This window comes from Neodiprion lecontei, chromosome 7 (assembly GCF_021901455.1).
Source record: "Neodiprion lecontei isolate iyNeoLeco1 chromosome 7, iyNeoLeco1.1, whole genome shotgun sequence".
In the NCBI taxonomy this organism is placed as follows: domain Eukaryota; kingdom Metazoa; phylum Arthropoda; class Insecta; order Hymenoptera; family Diprionidae; genus Neodiprion; species Neodiprion lecontei.
In genome coordinates, this window is record NC_060266.1 from 7,208,622 (window position 1) to 7,230,447 (window position 21,826).

Sequence of the window (21,826 nt, forward strand, 5' to 3'; positions counted from 1 at the left end):
CCCCACACATATCAGGCGTTGAAAAATAGTTGCGTCTGTGTTGCGTGTCGTTTGAATGTGTCGCGCATTCTGAGATGTATGAAGGATGATATTAGGAAAGTTTTGCTACTGCGAACTTCACAACTGGGTTAATAGCGCTGCTCTGCGATCCCGCAAATGTATTCAGTGCTGAAAATCTACGCTGAGAGAAATTTTTAATTCCGATTAACGCTCAGTCTTTAACTATTTTCATTTTTTACCACAATAGAAAAATATAGTTCCAAGTACAAAATGAAAATTAGTTTTCTAGCTGTTACCGGAAATTCTAGCATCCGTTGATATTCTTTCTCATTGCGATCACTGTTGACTATATTTTGTTAAAACCGTTGCGAAAATTTAATGCTTGTGCAAGAATAAATTGACGTTAAAGCCTTGCTTAACTAAAAAAGTAGAGTAAACCTCAGAAACTGATTTTGCGTTACAATTACCAAGAAAGGTTCGACAATATCGCAAAATGGTTAGGCGTGGCTAGTTTTTCGTAATTCCAACAATATTCAAACAGTTTTTTTTTAACGATACCTGTTTTGATCAATTTTTCTACTTACCGTGACAAATGAAATTTTTCTCAGTGTATTTATTACGGAGAAATTCTTGTCATCGACCATATATGAGGAGCTGAATTTCAAAAGGGTATCTTTTTATTTTTTAGTTTATTTCAATACAAGTAAAAAACTGTCTACTTTAAGCTATAACTTTTTTTATTAATTTTTTTTTTATTCACACGCATAGTGCTTGTGGTGATAGAAGCCGTGAGTTAATTTTTACTGAAAAATTTTTTTTACTTTTAATGTAATTAATATTTAAAATTAGAAAAAGTGCCCTTTTGATCCGAATTTATAAAAAGATACCCGTTTGATCCAAAGTCATAAAAAGCACCATTTTGATTCAAGGTGATAAAACAAAGTGTATAATTAAATATTAATGATAAAGAGATTAATATTAACATTAATGTTCGTAATAATTGTTAATTTTAAATTAATATAAAAACATAAAAAACATAATAATAATAATAATAATAAATATATAAACGATGTTTATATAATTTACTAATAACGATAAATACTGAATTATTCATTAGATTTTTCAAAAAGATCTCCTTTTGATCCCAATCGTAAATTTAATTATTTTCTTTATGCTGAAAGAAGTTTGAATTCATATAATTTGATGAAAAATATCGATAGAGTTTAGGATTTTCTACCAGATTCTTAAAACAAAAAAAAAAAAAGTCGAAAATTGATCAAAAGATACCCTTTTGAAATTCAGCTCCTCATATCGCAACCTCGATACGGCTACGTGAAGATTCTTCGTCAAAAGTCGAGGATCGTGACCGAAATGCACCGTTCAATTCAACGCTCTGGCTAACGATCCTTGATTACGGTTCGAAGGTAACAAAGTGAGAAGCTCGATTTCAATCCTTCGCTTCGTCGGGTCGTAACGATTCGAGTGTACCCGCTAAATGGACTCAGACGAATGTGTAATAAAAGGAAATTTACCACAAAGATAGACATTCAAAACTCACACAGTAATAACTCCAAAAACCATATCAAAATTAAAGAGAAACGATTTAAGGGGCACACCTAGTGCGACAGCCTAAGAAAAGGCGATTTTTGGGAATTCATAAAAAAAAAAACCATCTTATCGATTATTTTAAAATTTTAAGGGTATATTTATACATATTCCAGTTTTTCACAGCTTTTGAAAACAGAGTCATGCGTTTCATTTCGATAGAAATAAATATGCGGTATTACAGGCATGGGAAGAACTATAAACCCTTTGGGACTTTTTCGTGAACGCAATTTTACCAAAGCGTCAGATTACCTGTTTCTTGGAATGCAATTCCGTGTGTCAAAGTCAAAATTAGGGAGACATCGCCTCGCACGATTTGGCACAACCGAAGGAATAACGGCTGCCGAGTTTTTACGAAGCATCAGTGACACCGACTGCTGTGAATTTTTGAATTCCTCCGACAAAATTACGGGTGAAATTTTTACACGACATTTATTGCTTTCCGGTTTAAAACGACGAATTTCAACGATGCGTTCGATTTTTCGATTTTTCAGCAGTGATAATTCGTATAATTATGTATAAAGATTGTATACCTCTCTCATAGAGATTTGTAACCAACTGATATTAGCACTGGCTACAGTTTTATTTATTATTAGGTCGATATATTTCGGACTCAAAAATGAAAAAAATGTATTCAAATCGAACTTGTGAATTTTCATGTAAGAAAATTACGAATTTATCAGCTTAGGGAGATTTTTTTTCGTGCCTTGGCATGCAAATTCATTATTTTTCTCGGCCTATAACAACTCTGCTAATAATTTTACCAAATCAAACCGTGAAATTAAATTTTTCGTAGATATTATTAGTTTTCAAATGAGTTTAGAATCGAATTATTCAAGAAAAATCCTGTTCTTTCTATTCTCAAATACGAAAGGATTCAGATTTTGCGATTAAATGTTGAAAAATGTATGAAAAATGTGAACTGAAATTCAGATTCATTGATCGAGAAAAATGTATTCGTCTTTCAAACACACGAGAAAATCTTTCTCAGAAATATTACTTGAATATTCAACACATTATACGCAGTAAAATAATCTTATTCAAGATTTTAAGCCGTTTTCAGTAGTTTCAACGATTGAAAGACAAAGCTCTGAAGTAAGTTGCTCCGAATGATCGAAGGAATTCAATAACTGCGCTAGTTTGAAGGTCGTGGAAAGTCTTCCGCTCGTTTCCGGAGACAATCGGAGAAAATTACGGAAGAAACGATCCGAGATATTGTCGATGAATTTTTATCGAAACGAACAAGTCGGGAAGTTATCGGGTGAAGAGAAAAGAAACGAAAAACAATTTAGCGAAGAGAGGCACGACGGTAAAAAATTTCGGAAGTGAACTGCGCTGTATAAGTAATTTTGTCTCTACACGTAGAGAAGAAAAGGAGCAGATTTTACTCAAAACTGCAGGAAAAGAGGAACACATCAGAGTTTCTAGTAAAAAATACCCTTCTCAACTATACTTTTCACTACAAATGTAGCAGATTTTACTCTGTACACAGTGGTTTTCAATGATTCTACAATAATTTCTGCATTTAACGAAGTGACATTTATATTTTGAGTACACTGAGAGAAATTTTTAGTTCCGGTTAACGCTCAGTCCTTAATTATTTTCATTTTTTACCACAATCGAAAAATATAGTTCTAGGTAGAAAATGAAAATCAGTTTTCTAGCTGTCACAGGAAAGTCTCGTGTCCGTTACTATTCTTTCTCATTACTATCACTGTTGACTATATTTTCTTGCAACTTTTGCGAAAATTTAATGCTTGTGCAACAATAAATTGACGTTAAAGCCTTGTTTAACTAAAAAAAGTAGCGTAAACTTCACAAACTGATTTTGCGTTGCAATTACCAAAAAAGGATCGACAATAGCGCAAAATGGTTACGCGTACCTCGTTTTTCGTAAATCCAACAATATTCAAACAGTTTTTTCAACGATATCTTTTTTTCTTGTTACTGTAAAAAATGAAATTTTCTCAGTATAAAATCTGCTTTTTTATTCTTTCCGTGTATAACACGCAGGGTGAGTATAACTTACAGGGTTCAATTTTCCAGCCTTTCGACGAATTTCAACATCACGCGCATGCGCTAATTTTCTCGTCTGCTAAGACAAGCCAGTTAACCTAAAAACTTGTAAGTATTCAAGGTTATGTCGATCGTTCGTTCGCCTTGAAATCTGAACAGATCAGCCCCATACGCGGTGATCAGTTGAATCGTATCTATGATAGTATCGATCAATAAACACTGCAATTTATACATCAAAGGAACATCCGAATCGAACAAGACAAACAACAATTTATTTTCTATCCAATTATAAATTCATATTCCTAATACAACGAACAGAATCCGATGGGTAAAAATGCTTTCATTTGTACAATAAATTCGATAATAAACATGAACGACACATCAATGACCAATCATTGTTTTTCAAAAAATATTTAGTATTACGATACAACAAATTTCCTCGCGAAATCGAATCTACTGTTCGGATCTGAATTTTGTCAAGTTGCCGAACCTGCAAGAGCAGAAGAAAAACCGTCTCAGTCAGCCAATGATAAGTGAAATTATTTAACGCATGCGCACTTCGGGTCAGAAATGTTTCTCAGACTGTAACGGTATGAAACGTGTCGTAAGCCGGGTCGAAGGTGAATCGGAAGGTCGACATCCGGCCTGGATTGACCTTTTCATTCTTTATTTCCGCAGAGGCGGCATCAGGACGCGATAGGATCTCGGAATTCCCTATCGCCCTCCCCTCCCCCTTATCCTCCTCTCTCTCTCTCTTTCTCTCTCTCTCTCTCTCTTACCGCCGCCAAATCTGCAACCAAGGAACGACGGTGGCTCTTCCAGGATCTGCCATCCCATAATCGCTCTGTTACGTTTTTGCCTGTCTCGGGCACCGCCAGACGGCGATTGAGTGCCGCCATCAATGAAGGATACATTGCCTGTTCTCCGGAGGGATCGAAGGACGCGATGAAAAGTGGACGTGGTTTGAGACGATGATTTCAAACATGTTGTATCTTTGTTATGATTAAGGGTGTTGCCTTACGTCAGTCGATTTCGACGTTGACGTATGAAGGGTGGGGCACTTAAAGTGTGACATAGCAATAGTACGGGAACCATTGATGATAGTCGAAAAGGTTTCAGATGAAAGTTACATTGTTCGAGAAGGCCGTCATACCGCAACATCTGGTTTCTTTTTCGGTGGAGGCGCTGAAGCTGCGTCGAGGTCGACGCCACTTTTTTAAATGGAACAATGTATTTTTTTTCTACGAGATTATTACCGACTTTGAGGAAAATAATATAGACATCGGAAGAGGGTAGAAATAGAGAATCATGAATATAACAGAAGCACGATGAAAATACAGTTCTTTAAATCCGACTGTAATTCGACATTTTCCGTTTCTACACATCGATTTTTACCTTCTAACTATTTTTAAATATTGAATAATTATGTCTCGACTCTTTCCATGCATTTTAAATGTCTTCATTTCGTACCTAATCAAATTTTGAATATATATCATTGGTTGAATTGAAATTCTTGCATTCGAAAGTTCTATTCCTATCAATCACCTCTTCAAACATAAGATTTTTCCAAAACCTTGCTTTCGTAAGTATCAATTTCTAGTCCTCTATAAGATTCTAACAAATTCTAAGCCCATGATCGAGTTTAGGTAAAAGGATATTAAAATTTATTACTTTTCTTGCATTAATCCTTCTGCAAAAATTAGTGTTTGCCTTTTCTTTTCTAACGTCAGTCATCGGTATAACCTCTTCAAACCACGTGATCACTGGGTTCGAAATGGACACTGATATGGGCATTGAGCTTCCAAATGACGAGCAAATGCTGAACACCTAGAGATATTATAAACAGAGTAAGCAAGGTACAGGAGTTAGCATAAATGGAAAGGTCGGACGGACAAAAAGAGAGAAAAAATCTTACGACTAGCTATCCGTTTCTACCAAGCATGCGCAGTGTGTTACTGCGCAGAGATAGAGTAGCAATAAAACACTGCGCATACTCGGTAAAGAAGAATAGCTCGGTCATTAGACTTTCTCTCTCTTTTTGTCACTTGGACCCATATACGATTCGCTTACTTACTATATTCGCAATATCTCTATGCCGAACCGCCGCCAAGGCTGCCAACAGTAACGGCAGCTAATCACCACCCAGGTAGTGTAGTCCTCTTACCTTTACCGACCGAGTAAACTGTCCCTTTCTCGGGATACGAATAACTTTCCTGAATTCCGCTACGAAACCGCGATGCAACGTCGAAATGTGAAACCTTTCTTTTCGTTTGTTTATTTGATGCGGGGAGAAAAAAAGCTGAGTTTTCTCGGTCGGTAAGGGTAGGAGTACTACATGACCTTAAGAACGAATGAATCTGCGAGTTGAGAAGGGTAAAGTCAAATTCTACTATTCAATAATTAGAACAAAATGTTAAGGAATGAACGTAACGTGACTTCACGTTAGTTTAGAATGAAAATTCATTTAACAACTGCGTGGTTCAACCAAATTAATATTTTGAATACAAAAAAGGGAAAAAAAATCGTATTCTTCGTCGGTTCAAATTCCTCAAACGCGTTTTGATCCACATGCGAAAGTTAATGCTGACATTATAACGGAGCGATCCACTGTTAAAAACAACGATAACTTCTGGGCTTTGTGAAAGTTTACGTTTACGTTCCTGCAGCTGGCGTGAAACGAGCGTGTGATTATCGCAGTGTATTATTCTAGAATGCGAGGGACTTCTCTTCATTGAAGTTGGTGAATGGCGTTAATATTTCGGTATAATTAGCACTCTCCGCCGGGCAAACTGCGTGAGATTCAAGAGTTGGATTACGTGTGTCAGAGTTCTGTCATTCATAGTCCACCAAACACGAATTATTGCGCCGAAACTACCAGATTTTAGACGGGAAACGGTACGCGAACCGCAAGCTTGCGTGTCGATTCAAACGAGAGTGTTACACGTGAACTTTAGATATCTATACACGAGCACATATGTCGGGCAGCTTGAGATTCTCACGATTCTTTCTTAAGTGGGGGTAAAAAATCAAAAAAACCGAAAATCAGAATGTCCAGAATTCCGAATTTAATAAACTCGAATAACACATATGAGAGAACGGATACTATCAGAGATTTTAAACCTCGAATGGTGCCGACCAAAAAGCTGCAGTTTACCTAAAATGTATTTAACAGAGGGCTCTATTATCCGAACCCACTTACTTCAGAAAACGTTAATCCAAGAATTCAGAGGTGCAGAATTTAATAATGTATAGAGTCAATATTCCAGAGAATGAATTTGTAGAAAGTTTCATATTCTCAAATATCTAAATATTATGAAAATAAAACTTGGAACTTGATCATCTAGAAACGGCGGAAAACAGATATCCAGAATTTAGAAGGGTCATTATTCAGAATCGTATAATTCAAAAAGATCAGAATTCCGAAATTAACCGTATAGATGGCTTTCCACCAGAATTTCACATTCCGAGTCTATCTAACTAATCTATTTTGACTTGTAAAATGTTTTATATACAGAATCAAACAAATTATGCAATATTTTCATCTCATTAAAACATTGAATACGACTTTTGATATGATAAACTTATATTTCTTGGCTTCTAATACTAAATATGAGTTATTGACTCTTCTGATATGTTGCGATTCTTCATTCTGACGATTCTGATTCACTGCAATTCTATATTCCGAGCCAGCTATGAGATCACTACTCGGAGTTCTAACCGTTCTGATTCTTGATCCTTCGCATTTATGAATTCGAATAGATGAAAATTCTACTTTACGATCCATCCGAAGGTTATTTATTTGTGTTTGTGAGCAATCGCATTTGCCTCATTCCGCTAATGGCCTTTCGGGAAAATAATATCTCATTCAGTCAGAAAAAGTTAAGAGTTATCATTTTCCATTGTGGTAAAAAAAAAAAAAAAAAAAAAACAAAGTATGCTCAACAGTTATCAAATCTCAATTTGTTCATCGCAGTGGAGAAATAATTCATTTCAATGATTTTTACCGCAGGAAAAACGATAATTTATCGTTACTTTCAGTTTCGTGCAGCAAAAGACTAGTCGCTCAGAAAATTGATAGAAAATAAAAATAAACAATTAAAATAAAATAAAAATGCAAACTCAGTTCCGAAGAATTAGTTCATCTGAATTTGATTAATTTGCCTTTTTTCAATGATCGTTAATCAGACTGTGACTAAAAATCATACTTAACGTACACACCTCGCGGTGCTTAACTCTCCTGAAAATTATTATGCCGGAATCCATCATAATAGACGTGGAATTTACCAGAATTCCAGAGCTAAGCTTGACCGCCAGTAATGCAGGGTAATTTATTAGCGTGCAACAGTTGGCTGTGGCCATTTCTTGCATTTAATAGGTTCAATAGTTTTTAAGTGTAATTGGAGAAGTTTTCAGTTTTTAGGATAAAATTTTTCCCAAAATACGTAAGCAGCGATATGAAACAAATTTAAACATTGCTGGGGCAAAATCGGCATTATTGTCTTGTATTCGGTTTCTTGGAATATGTCAAAATCCTTGTCAGTTGGTAAAAATCTCTCAAAACGTTTAGCCTTTGGTGCTAAATAATTATAATAAAATCACAATAGATTTCAAATTATTGGAAAGTATTTTTTTTATTTTTTTCGTATTCAATTAGGGTTACAATATTTTTATTTACCATTGGAAATTTTAGAGTTATTTAAGTTTCTCAAAAAGTATAATCTGCCCCGTTTTTCCCAGTCACAAGTTAATTTATTCCTGTTACGCGGTGTTTTTTATGCAAATACCAGCTAATTACGAGGTACTTACAATTTAATGTTTAATTGCTCTACATTTATTACAATTTTCTTTTGAAATCCCTTACGTGAGTGTCGATTGCATTACTTAATTACGAAATCATCGTTTAAGAAATGTTATAATGAACTTGACAAAAACCCGGATTTGGATAATTTTTGAAGATGAATGAGAAACGACTTTTGTATACAGGGTGGGACATTTAAAGTGACCAGGGCGATTTTTTCGAAAACGAAGCAAGATCTCAAAAAAAGCTTTAGACGAGAGCTGTAGGGTTTTGAAGGGGATGGAACACAGCGCGTTCGAATTTTTATTAAGTGGATGCGCCAAAGAAATACGAAGGTCAGCTTCGGTTGTTTAAACGGGATGGTGTAATTTTTATTTTGAAAATGAAAAGAGTATTCAATTTCGAGTAAAAAAGTATGAGTACACCAGTTTCCTAAAATTGACACTCAATAGGATGTTTCAAAAATAAGAAAAACATGTCCGTTCTCCACTTTACGCGGATTAATTTACAATTTTATCAAAGCAAATGTTCGAAATGATGGCCATTAACTTCATTACACTTCGATTCCTTTTTTTCGTTGCGACACTTGCGGTTTCTGAAAACAACCGTATGACTCGATCAAAAGTTCTGCGAGATGGTTGACTTCTTTCGGGGTATCGTTCTCCGTGTAAATTACAAGCTGCGCTAGCGTTTTTATGCGTCTCCCCATAAATGTAAATCATATCGATCTTCTCGGCAACCGTATACCGATCCATTTTTCAAATATAATAATTACGATAATAGGAATTCTGAATGTTACTACTGAGGAAATTTCTACGACGTGATGCGAATACTTTCAATAACGATCAATGAATAACATTCGTCTACAACTTTGTGTTCTGACTGATAACTCTTGGTTCGATTTTCAAAGGTGGCATTAAGCATCTAATGCCTGAAAAAATTGTTTACATCTTACAAAACTTAGAGGCATTGTTTTTCCCGTGTAAAGTAAAAAGTTGAAATCGAACCAAGAGTCATCAGTTAAAATACAAAGTTGTAAACGAATGTCATTCGTCGATGTTGTTCGTCGGTTGTATCTTTTTCTTATTTTTGAAATATCCTATTCAGTGTCAATTTTAGGAAACTGGTGTACTTGTACTTTTATACTCGAAATTGGATACTCTTTTAATTTTCTAAATAAAAAATACACCATCCCGTTTAAAAAACCGAAGCTGACTTCGTATCTTCTTGACGCATCCACTTAATAAAAATTCGAACGCGCTGTGTTCCCTCCCCTTCAAAACCCTACAGCTCTCGTGTGAAACTTATTTGAGATTTTGCTTCGTTTTCGAGAAAATCACCCTGGTCACTTTAGATGCCCCACCCTGTACAATCACTTTGCTACTTTTGGAAATAAGTGTAGAATTTTGTAAAAGTCAAAAATATTACGCACAGATTACGTGCCATAAAGCCCAATTTTCAATCCTTATATTCATGGCACAGATTTTCAGCCTCAATACTAACCTAATCTATACCTGAATTCAATTCAGATTAGATTTAGGATGCAAATCGAGCTGCACAGGCATCTCTGTACTGATTGTGAAAGAGACATCGAAAGGATTCGCGGTTGGGCGACGAGCTTAAAGCTCGACGTCTATATGGGTAGAATTTCCATCAGGTGGCTCTGCAGAATTCCGTTGGATGTATAAAGACTTACCGCGCCCCCGGGAAAAGTGGAAGAAAAATCACCTCCTACAGTTCGTGTACCGCCACTATCAGGATGAATGTTTCTTCTTTGAGGAGAGAGAGAGAGAGAGAAAAACGACAGCAAACGAAAAAACATCTAAGGCTGTATCCGCGCAGCCTTTCAGACTCCTGCGGGACTCCGAGTCGATATTTCCATGATTTCTCTGGGATACGAGATCAGTCTCTGCAGGATCGAAGGGTTCGAGATGAATCGGCGGTTTTTCACCCGCGTCGCATGACTTTTACGTACCGTGACATTCAAATTCTCCAATTCACGAATATACTTGTATCGCTGAGTTCAAACCCGCGGGCTCTAATCTCAGGCGATCCTGAGGCTGTTGGATAAATAAAGTGAGACGTGAATGCCTTGATTTATTTCTTCCTAAGGAAAAGCTGCGAGGTTTAGTGTTTTTATTTTTTCTCTGCTTTTTTTGTTTTTTTTTTTTTTTTTATTTTATCACATCTTTATACCTCTTTCCGAACTGTCTTCGGGCGTTATTCATTTTATTCCGCACATCAAGCAGATATTTAAGTATGTGTTGCGATTTTTTACGGTTTTATTCTTCTTTTCTTCTTACTTCGAATTGTAAGAATCGTAGTTACTATATCAAAGAAAGTTGTAATTTTTCGTTATCGAGTCGATGGATTTTTCATTATTTTCACCGCTGTTTTTCAAAATGCGAACGTACAGAATGCAAAATTATAGTTCATATTTTACTGACAATAAATAACAAATGTTATTTGTATATAATTGATATAAGCAACAATGAGATACAAAATGAATATTTCAATTACAGTCGGATGTGCACAAATTGCAATCGACATTTGTGTGTTGTAATTTTAAGCTGGAAAAAATAAATGGGTGATTTGAATTTTACAATTGCGGGAAAATGACATACAGTCTACATGTTTTAAGGAAATGTTGAAATTTTTTGAAAATTTATATTCAAGGTGATAATTGATTTATACTAAATAATAAAAAAAAAAAGAAAAATCGAATTGAATCGAATACAGGTGTCAGTCACGACTGAAAATGATTTTTACGATACTTTTAATTCGTGTTTATATATTTTGTATAATTAGATATAATGATTAGATTTATCGTTTCATGTACCGCCTGACTTGAGATATATGTATATAATTAATTGGAAATCTTTGAACTCAAAAGATTTCTCAACGTAACGCAACATCAAATTGTAATTTCAGCGGCACGTTTAGTAAATTCCAAACGGCGTAAAGTAAAAGTATAGTAAAGTTGAAAAATGCTAGGAATAGCGAGGATCCGGATCAATCACGAATCGATTCCATACGTGGAAAGTCTTGAAAAAAATAACGGCAACTCAGCTGGTCGAGGGAAATACATTTTTTAACCGCAACTCCGACTTGCTTATACAAGCGTACATTTGTTCCCCGCGGGATACGGACGCAGCCGATAAATACGAATGTCGGTGAATGCGGGAGGAGCGATAAATCCGGGGAAAAGGGTTTCGGGAAGATGGTAGAAAAATTGGTGAGAAGCGAGGGCCGCGTTTATGGGATATAATCAAGATCACGAAGGGATTCATTTGTTTATAGGTACATACGCGAGATCCTCGAAATGAAAATTTGCCAGTTTTACAGCTGCAGGAACAACGAAATGTAACGGTTCACTGAGAGAAATTTTTAGTTCCGGTTACCGCTCAGTCGTTAACTATTTTCATTTTTTACCACAATTTAAAAATACAATTCTAGGTAGAAAATGAAAATTAGTTTTCTAGCTGTTATCGAAAAGTCTAGTATCCGTTACTATTCTTTCTCATTACGATCACAAAAGTTAAGTTGTTATATGAAAGAAAAAACATAAATACACAAATAAGTAAATTACGAAACAGGGGTTTAAGGATAGAAATCGATTGAAGTTGATTGGTTACATGAATTTTATCGAAACAACATGTAATGACCATGAAGAATGCGTTTTCGCAAATTTACACGAAAGTTTTCCAATCGTTACAGCAACTCTCCGTGATATTTTCAATGCCACCTGTATTTACTAGGTTAAATTTACAAAAAATGTAACGAAAGATAAACTTGTGTGCTTTATGATAGATAATGGAAAAAGATGTTAGTTCTTATGAAATATATGTTTTAAAAAATTTGTGGAAAACCGATTAGTTCGTAGAATTTGTACAATTGCTTACTCTCTGAGCGTTGGAAGAAGCTACACTGAGAGAAAAATTTAGTTCCGGTTATCGCCCGATCCTTAACTATTTTCATTTTTTACCACAATTTGAAAATACAGTTCTAGGTAGAAAATGAAAACTAGTTTTCTAGATTTTACCAGAAAGTCTAGCATCCGTTACTACTCTTTATCATTACGATCACTGTTGACTATATTTTCTTGCAACTGTTGCTGAAATTTAATGCTCGTGCAAGAATAAGTTAACGTTAAAGCCTTGTTTAACTAAAAAAGTAGAGTAAACCGAACAAACCGATTTTGCGTTGCAATAACCAAAAAAGGATCGACAACAGCGCAAAATGGTTACGCGTACCTCGTTTTTCGTAATTCCAACAATATTCAAACAGTTTTTTTTTAACGATACTTGTTTACTGAATTTTTCTAGTCACTGTAACAAATGAAATTTTTCTCAGTCTTGTTTTTGATTTGAAGAAATTTTTCGTTATCGAAATAAAAACAATCGCAAAAAAAAGGCGAAAAACTCATTATTAAAGACACGAGGCGTAGACGATGTATAAAGAAAATTGTTCAAACCTGTATTCCCAGATATAAAACCAATCAATGTTATTCTATCATACAGAAATTTCGAGCGAATCATCTTCTTCTTATGAAAACTGTATAAACCTTTTTTTGTTCAATAAATCAATAAATTAGGGGTGTATAAATGGTATAAACAAAATTTATCATTGTAAATATTACTTATTTTCAATCATTGTATCGTCCTTCCATTCGTTTGCAAAATCAAAATAAGCCTTTTACATATATATAATGATCATTGTCAAACGATTTTTTTTTTCTTGTGACAATTCTTCGGTGATTGGTTCTTTCTTCAAATAATAACAGTTTTTTTCTGTTACTCAGCTTTTACTCTCATCTATTGTTGTGCAAAGTGGTTTCGTTGCACAGATCTCGTTTTCGTAAATGGTTTTTCACTTTTCGTCATTATAAGCTTGCTAAGCTTGTTACGTTTTGTCTCATGTAGTTTTATTGTTAGATGAAAATGTGCCTGGACTGTGTTTAGTAAAAAAGAAATGTACGATTGTAAAATTGACAGGTGAAAGAATAAATTGAAATGCGGACTACGAGGTATCAATTCGACGTTGATTCACGCATACTACACGATCACTTTCTCATTTGGTTTACGTAGTTGGCGCGCTATTTGAACTGTTACAGGAGGAATGAGCTGGTAAAAGCAAGATGTCGTGTTTGCTTCAGCGGAGAATTGGGCAAAGATAAATGTGTAAGCTCGCTTTGGCGTGCGGTGAAAACGAAAGCTTGATAAAGCTTCGACCAACCAGAGCAGCGTTCTTGAAACCGAGCCTCCGGTAACCGGATGTTTACTCGCTTCTAATTTCGCCCATTTTTCGGAGCGTTCGCACTGTTGCGAATAAAGAGACTCGGAAACAATTCGGCAAATTAATAGCCGACAATACAATGTCTTTTCTCTGTATAATGATTTCGAAACGAGGCGGTTTATCAGCAGAAAAGGTTTCTTCTAAGAGTTGTGTAAATAGTCTTCCGCATATTATAATGAGCCATTTGTACAGTGAAATCGTAGAATATTTCTAGATTTTCAGCCATCTTAACCCTTTCAACCATGCGTTTTTCTTTGCGGTGAAATTCCTTGGGACTGGGTATGTAAGAGTTGTCGAGGTCGCTAATTTCAAAAATGGGGTCAGATCCGAGAATTTTACAAAATTCAAAATGCTTTATTTAATACGAGCGAATCGGACCAATTTTTATATTTTTAGTCCACCATATTGGATCAGTCGTATCGAATTTTGGAATACTGAAATCGGATTCGTCTTCAGCGGCCCCGAAAACCCTGAGTAACAAATTTCAAGAGAATCGGATCAATTTTTATATTTTCATTCCGCCATATTGGATCCGATATTATGAGTTTAAAAATTTGGACGTCACGTTCATTTTCAGCGACCCCAGGAACCCCGAGTAATAAATTTCAAAAGAATCGGATCAATTTTCGTATTTTCAATCCGCCATATTGGATGCAATATTTTGAGTTTCGAAATTTGGACGACAGTTTGGACTCGAGGTGCAGTGAGTTAATGATTTGAAAAAATCATGAGTATTAAAAGTGGTCAGGATCAATCACACGTTGAAAATTGTTATCCGGAAAATCAGTGGGTAAATTAAAAATTTTCTACCATCATGTTTTTAAAGAGATCTTCGTAGTTTACGAATATAAAGGCTCGATGAGATTTGATGACGCAACTTAACGACTGTCTCTTCATAAAATGACCGAAATGTATCGTTCTTTGATAAACCAATCTTTTCAAGTAAAGTTTTCCGTCTACTTCGCCCTTTCCAAGAAATGTCAATTATGTCTGTGTGGACGGGCCGAGACTTTCCCTGCACGTCTTCATAAGACGCAATGAAACTTTTGAGGAATTTCAGGAGATGCCTCGAATTCCATTTCCACAGCAGGGTCGAGGTGACGGGAATGTCGGAGGGGTGGAAAAATTTGAATATCCTGGCAAATTTCAAATGACACGCGACGAGGTGAAAATTTTGATATCGCGAAACCTGCAGCGCTAATTATTTAACACCACAATAACAGTTCAAATGTGAATATCAAAAAACAGAAATTCTTGCACGTGTTTAACGAGATGACGAAAAATTTGGTAAAATTTGTTAAAAATTCTCATCCACGCCTGTGGAAATATCACCGGTTGTAATATTCTCTCCGCTAGGTGGCTGAAACGTTCTCTAAATTCTCGCGAACACGATTAGATTCACTGCGCTATAATTTAAAGTTGATACCGATTGTCAGTGAATTCTTTAACGACATACTTATGAATCCACATCAAAAGTCATCGCGTATAAACGAAGATATAGATTCAAATGAGTTGGAAAAATTCTGGGATACTTTTTAACTATGATATTTCCAGGCAAATTATTTGGAATTTTGAAAATGAAGTAAAAATCCATAAGACAACAAAATATCGGAAAACGTATCGATCTACTCAAAAAATCATAAGGCACTCATATTTTGCGCTGAAAGACATAATTTCAACCAAATCTCGAGACACAGATATTGAAGAAAAAAAAAAAATATGGAGATACTGTGCCGTGGAAAGAAAGTATTTATTTGAGTGAGTGTAGTTATTTTTTGGTTAACGTGCGTCCAGCTGATCGTGGAAGCATATTTTATTTACAAAAATTATTATAGATCCCAGTTTTCGTCTAGCGACGTCAATTTTGTATAAATCGTTTTCACGATGGCTCATTTCACTCCTCATTCTTTCCCGAATTGCGAAAATAATCTCTCAGCACTTTTTGGAGTTGTGGGAATAGTAACACGTATCACAATAGCACACATTTTTTTAAACGATTATTGGTGTATGAGTAACATTCCTGAATTCCTTTACAAAAGAGCGATACACCGTTGAAATTTGAACCCTTCGCGTTCGATTGTTTATTCAATATAGAGAGAAAAAGGATGAGTTTACTCGGTCGGTAAGGGTAGAATGCCAAAGGACCTTAATTGTAGCTAAGAAGCGTACAGCACCAGTGGTTTAAAATAAGATACGAGTGTTGAAACGGGGGGAAATTAATTAATCTAAAAATCAATGAAATTCCCTGAGAAAACCGCGGTGGAAATTGAAAAGCAAGAATAAAAGGATTGAGAGAGTCTCTTGAAAGACGTGGATGTACAATGTTTACGGAGGAGAAGAATTAAAAGCATGCGGCTGTAGGTTCGAAGATGAACCAGCTTCGATCTCGAAATTGAACCCCGGACCGCAGAGCGATCGTAAATCGACATGAGGAGGAAACAGCGTCACGTGGTGCGAATTTTAACTCCTCGTTGTTAGGCTTCTCCCTCGGCTACGTACGTGTGTGTTTGTATTTCGTCGCCAGTGGCGAAGAAACTATGTAGGGTGGATTTGTACAACGAGGAATCGCAGAGGCAAACACTTGACGCGGAATTGCCGCGGAGAAAACGCCGACCCGCGACGGATGGACCGTACTTGACGGGGTCACATCCGGTTTCGTCGAAACTGCTCTGCCCATTTTCCCGGACACTTTTACCCTCCTTTTCGTCCCCATTTCTCGCCCTTTACCCCATTCCGACCTCTTTCTCGCTCCGATATTTCGCTCTTCTTCATACCGTTACAGCAGATCGTGATCTTATCCTCCGGACGGATGATTTTACCGACCGTCGATAATGCAGTTCTCTCCCACCCTTTGGCGATACTGAAATTGATCCCTTCGGGTTTCGGGACGAATTGACACTCTCGGTTTTTTTTTTCGGAGAAAGGAGATGATAATGGATATGAGAATTGCGGAGTGGACTAGATTTCAGACCGCAGGGAGTAAAAATGTCCAAAAGTCGCAGTGTCGAATTTTCAACAAGCTGATAATCTGTTTAACAGAATTTTTAAAATACAGAAACTCGAAATACAGAAAATTATAACAATAAATGTGTAAGAAAGTACTTTCGTACATAGAAAAACAAACTACAGAGTCGTTTGAACTATTTTCGTGCCTGCTTATATTCTTAATAATTCAAATAGTTCTCATTCTCAGCCAACCTCGAATTGCAACTACACTGAGAAAAATTTCGTTTGTTACAGTAAGTAGAAAAATTCAGTGAAACAGGTATCGTTAAAAAAACTCTGTGAATATTGTTGGAATTACGAAAAACGAGGTACGCGTAACCATTTTGCGATATTGTCGATCCTTTTTTGGTTATTGCAACGCAAAATCAGTTTCTGAGGTTTACTCTACTTTTTTTGTTGAATAAGGCTTTAAAGTCAATTTATTCTTGCACAAGCATTAAATTTTCGCAACAGTTACAAGAAAATATAGTAACAGTGATCGTAATGATAAAGAATAGTAACGGATGCTAGACTTTCTGGTAAAATCTAGAAAACTAGTTTTCATTTTCTACCTAGAACTGTATTTTTAAATTGTGGTAAAAAATGAAAATAGTTAAGGATCGAGCGATAACCGGAACTAAATTTTTCTCTCAGTGTAGCTTCTTCCAACGCTCAGAGAGTAAGCAATTGTACAAATTCTACGAACTAATCGGTTTTCCATAAATTTTTTAACACATATATTTCATAAGAACTACCACTTTTTTCCATTATCTATCATAAAGCACACAAGTTTATCTTTCGTTACATTTTGTGTAAATTTAACGTAGTAAATATAGGTGGCATTGAAAATATCACGGAGAGTTGCTGTAACGATTGCAAAACTTTCGTGTAAATTTGCGAAAACGCATTCTTCGTGGTCATTACATGTTGTTTCGATAAAATTCATGTAACCAATCAACTTCAATCGATTTCTATCCTTAAACTCCTGTTTCGTAATTTACTTATTTGTGTATTTATGTTTTTTCTTTCATATAACAACTTAACTTTTTCGATTAAACGATAACAACGTAAACATTACTGATGATAATCTCGTCGAAATCAAGTATTTTCCATTTCCTTCAAATGAATTGTATTCAATATATTCCTAGATACTTATTCTAAAGGGGGAAAAAGTGTCGTTACTTTCGAGGTGGTATTAGAAGATGTATAATTTTGTAAAATTGTGATATGCCAAATATAAAAACTCGAATACCGTCAATCATGTAAAATAAAACATTCGGTATTTAAAATTCCATACTCGATGGGAAATCGTCAACTGCAATATATATTTGCGATTCTGGTCAAATAGCTAGTTATTGATTGGAGTTAATTAGTGTCACAAAGTATTTTTCTCTTTCAACTACGTGAGACGATAATTATAACGCTGGGAAATATTTGCACAACTCTTTTTTTTCAACGTTATAACTGAAATTCAGAAAATATAATACCTTGCACGATTGATGAAACATTATGAAAATCGCTTGATCCTAAAAAAATTTTGTTTATCTCATCGATTGAAATTTCGTTTCATCGAGAAAACCTTTGGAAATTCATTTTTGAAAATTTTTCCGAAGACAAAATCTGAGCATCTGTCTTTCGGTTGTGAATTTCACACAGATGAAATACGTAAATCATCTGAGAAGACAGAATGAAGTTTTGAATTTTGATAACGTTGAACGAGAATGAAAGAATAAAGTAATGAACTTCGAACCAGTCCAGATTTTTTTGACTAATCGATTAATCGATAAAAAATAAAGTGCGAGTAAGTCGATTTATTATATTAGTAAATTACTATGAAATTGAAGTTGAACAAAACAAGGAAAAAAAAAAATTTGTTCAAATCGGTTAAGAAATAAAATGGAAATAATTTCACAGATTTTCAGTAATACACGATGTATAATTTTAACTGCAATCATTTTCAATTTTGACATCGTTTTTCAGATGAATATTGTCTCGCAATTTGACACTTCTTTTTTCTTTTCGTTTTGGCAAGAAAAAAAAAAAAAAATTCGACGTTGTTTTTTCTTCAAATCATGAACCCTGTTAGGAATTCAATTATTCAAGTCAAAGTAGTTGGATTGGGCCGGAGTTTGAGTTACGAAAGCGCCTAATTCCGAATTATTCGGTGGCGAAACTTCAAGTCAAAGAAACCAAACTTTTTAGGGAACAATAAAGTTTCGAATGGTCGGAAACCCGATGACTCAAGATTCCGAAATTCAAGTTACGATGGAGCAAAGTTCCGAAGAGTAAAGTTCCGGTAGAGTAAAATTCCGAAAATTAAAATATACTTACAGAGCGTAATATACTCAACTAGTTGGTATAAAAAATCAATTTAACCAAGATTCCGAATGTAAAAATATCGAAAAGTGGTGAAATTTCACTAAGCCACAAATTCCCGGAACTGAAAATCTTCGATCATTCGAAACTTCGATGTTTCACATTTCAAAATTTTTTCATTTTCGCGACTTTCGAAACTTTGATGTTTGCTGTTGTTTTTTTTTTTTTTGGATTTCTTTATTTCAAGTTCCGCCAACAGAGAAAAAAAAAAAAAAATTCGGATTTTGGTCCTTTCCGTAATTTTCAAACTCCAAGTTTCAACCCCGCCCTGTTGAAATGAACATATCGCGTAGAACGTGCGAATAGGCGAAAATTTACACAGGCCTAAAGCCGCGCGAAATGAACAATTTAAATACTAAATACCAGACCGCGGTTGCGCATTAATATATATACAAATACATGTAATATAACGTGTTTAATACAATTGTCGCACGGTTATTTACGTAATTGTGAACCGAATGAAAATTAACGAAACGTCTCAAGAATGTCAAACTGAAATTACACGAATTAATCGTGGGTAATAGAATTGGAATTATTTAAATTTTAGGAAAATTCAATTCGTTCGTAATAAACGTTCAAGTAACCGTGAAAATATACTTGAAACGTTTGACCTACATAGCTATGAAATTTCCCCAAGAATATTTTACATTTCAAAGTCTCGTTATACGCTCTCAATGTATGTTCAACTTCATATTAATGAGCTGTTCTCGTACACTCGAGGGGAGGATTCTCGAGCAGCGAAATATGTCGCGAGACGTCGTACGTACGAAAAGTAATAACAAAATAAAATAAACGGTATTTTCTGTCAAAAATTCTGCAAATACTCAGCGATATTTGATTTCCTTTTCAATCAAAGCTTACGCGTTGATCGTCTTGCAATTTTTTTTCAATTTTTCGCCATTTCTTTTTAGAATTAGCTATTTCAAATTTCGAATTTTTCGCGAACAGGTGAAAGCAGAAACTGCTGCCAAATGATATAATTCTGCTCCTCGAGATTTCGAAAACCGTTTTTATATTTATTTGAGAATATTATTTCCTGTTTTACATCGGGGTGAAAACTTGAGGATAAACTCGTTGCGTATCGCTGCCGGAACATAAATAACTCGGTATGTACTTGTAAAAAGCTTGCGCTATCGATCGGGAGAAAAGTTATGAAATTTAACGTGGCCATACTCCGTTTATCAAAGCTCCTCGCATTCCTCGCTTTGTGCATGAAATTTCGTCAAAGTTTCTGTAGAGGATAAAATGACATCGGCGAGAGAAGAGAAGTAAAAAATTAAAAAAAAAATAAAATAAAAAAATACATTACTTCAGAAACAATAGATGGTAAAAGCTGCACTGTTAAAAATTTCTGTATGAAATCTTTTTACACTGTATTGAAGGTTTTATTCGGATACAGAACAGTGAATTAATCATAAATTTACTGTTTATTCAGTTCACAAGTACAATGAATTTACTAAACAATTGAGTAAATTCAAAATACTTTTTCGTGTTTTTCCTATAAATCTTAGTAGAATCAAAAATTTTCATTATAAATTTAAGAAAAATACGTGATAATTTACGTCACTTTATTGAATTTGTAAATTTACAACCTCATTTCGTAAATTACCAATTATTTTGTACAGTAAATGTGCGGTAAATTCACAATTAATTTTAACAGTGCGTAAGCAAATTTTGTTTTTGGCATTCATGGTCGACAAAGTTGAGACAAAATTGAGTCAGAAATTGTTGAAGTTATACAGTGAAATAATGCGATAAAAATTTAAAGCTCTGTTACTTGTTACAGTTCGAGCATTTTTAATTTTTTTACTTATTAAATGTTGAACGCTGCTTTCCGTGAAAGTAAACATTTTTTTTCGAATTTAAATTTGAATTTTATCTTGTCAAAATAATAAAAATCAGTAGCCCAATGATCATATATATATTTTTTTTTTTTTTACAGTTTCAAGTAAGTTTCACTTTGGATGATATTTCAAAATTTATTTACAAGTTGGTATTTAAATGGACCGTTTCTTTAAATATTTTTACAAAAAATTCATCCTTTATTCTACGTTGAAAGTTGTTGTTTATAAACTCGCCTACTGAAACTGTGTCAATATAGCGGTGATTCCATTTCATGGTCAATGTATCGTCATGGCCCTTTCGAAATCGAACTTCATGCCTTCGTGCCAATATGCTATCATAGACATTGGATGGAAATAACATCATAAAAACCCAAGAAAACGACTCAAGTCCGCTTTTTTTTTTTTTTTTTTTTTTTACTACAGATTTAACAGATCTTCAACCGAAAAACTGTAGAGATTTTTTCATACTGTTTTTTTAATACATTTTTACTCACTGAAACCGGGAAAAATACTCAAAAAAATTCCATCAAGTGATGTTTTTTCTTGAACTCGTATCTGTAGTTTTATTGATTTTGAAAATCGTCTGCAACAGTGATTTCTCATTTCAATTTAATGTTTATTAGAGTGAGACTCGGGAATAAATACAAACTGGGAAACAGAAAATGGAAAAGTATTAAAAAGAAGAAGAAAAGGTTTCATAGTTAAAAAGAATGAACACGGAATGTTGAGTAAATTTCACGGAGAGATAGTTTATTTAATTTCATGAGAAATATTGTTTGGTTTGTTATAATGAAATGTTGGTTTTTTCATTATTGTTACACTTTTTAATGCAAACAACTTGTATTTTTCATCAATACTGTGTGCGATGAAGGGAAATGGAAGTAATTTTTGGATTCAGGAGACTCGA

At 34.7% G+C, this 21,826-nt stretch overlaps 1 protein-coding gene across 2 annotated transcripts in view; it reads right to left on the minus strand.

The window, feature by feature from the left end:
- The window catches only part of LOC107226392 (protein eva-1 homolog C-like), a 76,152-nt gene that overhangs the window by 26,807 nt on the left and 27,519 nt on the right, over window positions 1-21,826 (minus strand). The window contains exon 4 of one of the 2 annotated variants that reach the window (XM_046745883.1): window positions 5,293-5,448. The exons of the other annotated variant lie outside the window; for it this stretch is intronic. Within the exon in view, the coding sequence (XP_046601839.1) occupies window positions 5,293-5,448 (156 nt within the window). The remainder of the gene's footprint in view (window positions 1-5,292; window positions 5,449-21,826) is intronic. 2 annotated transcript variants of the gene reach the window in all.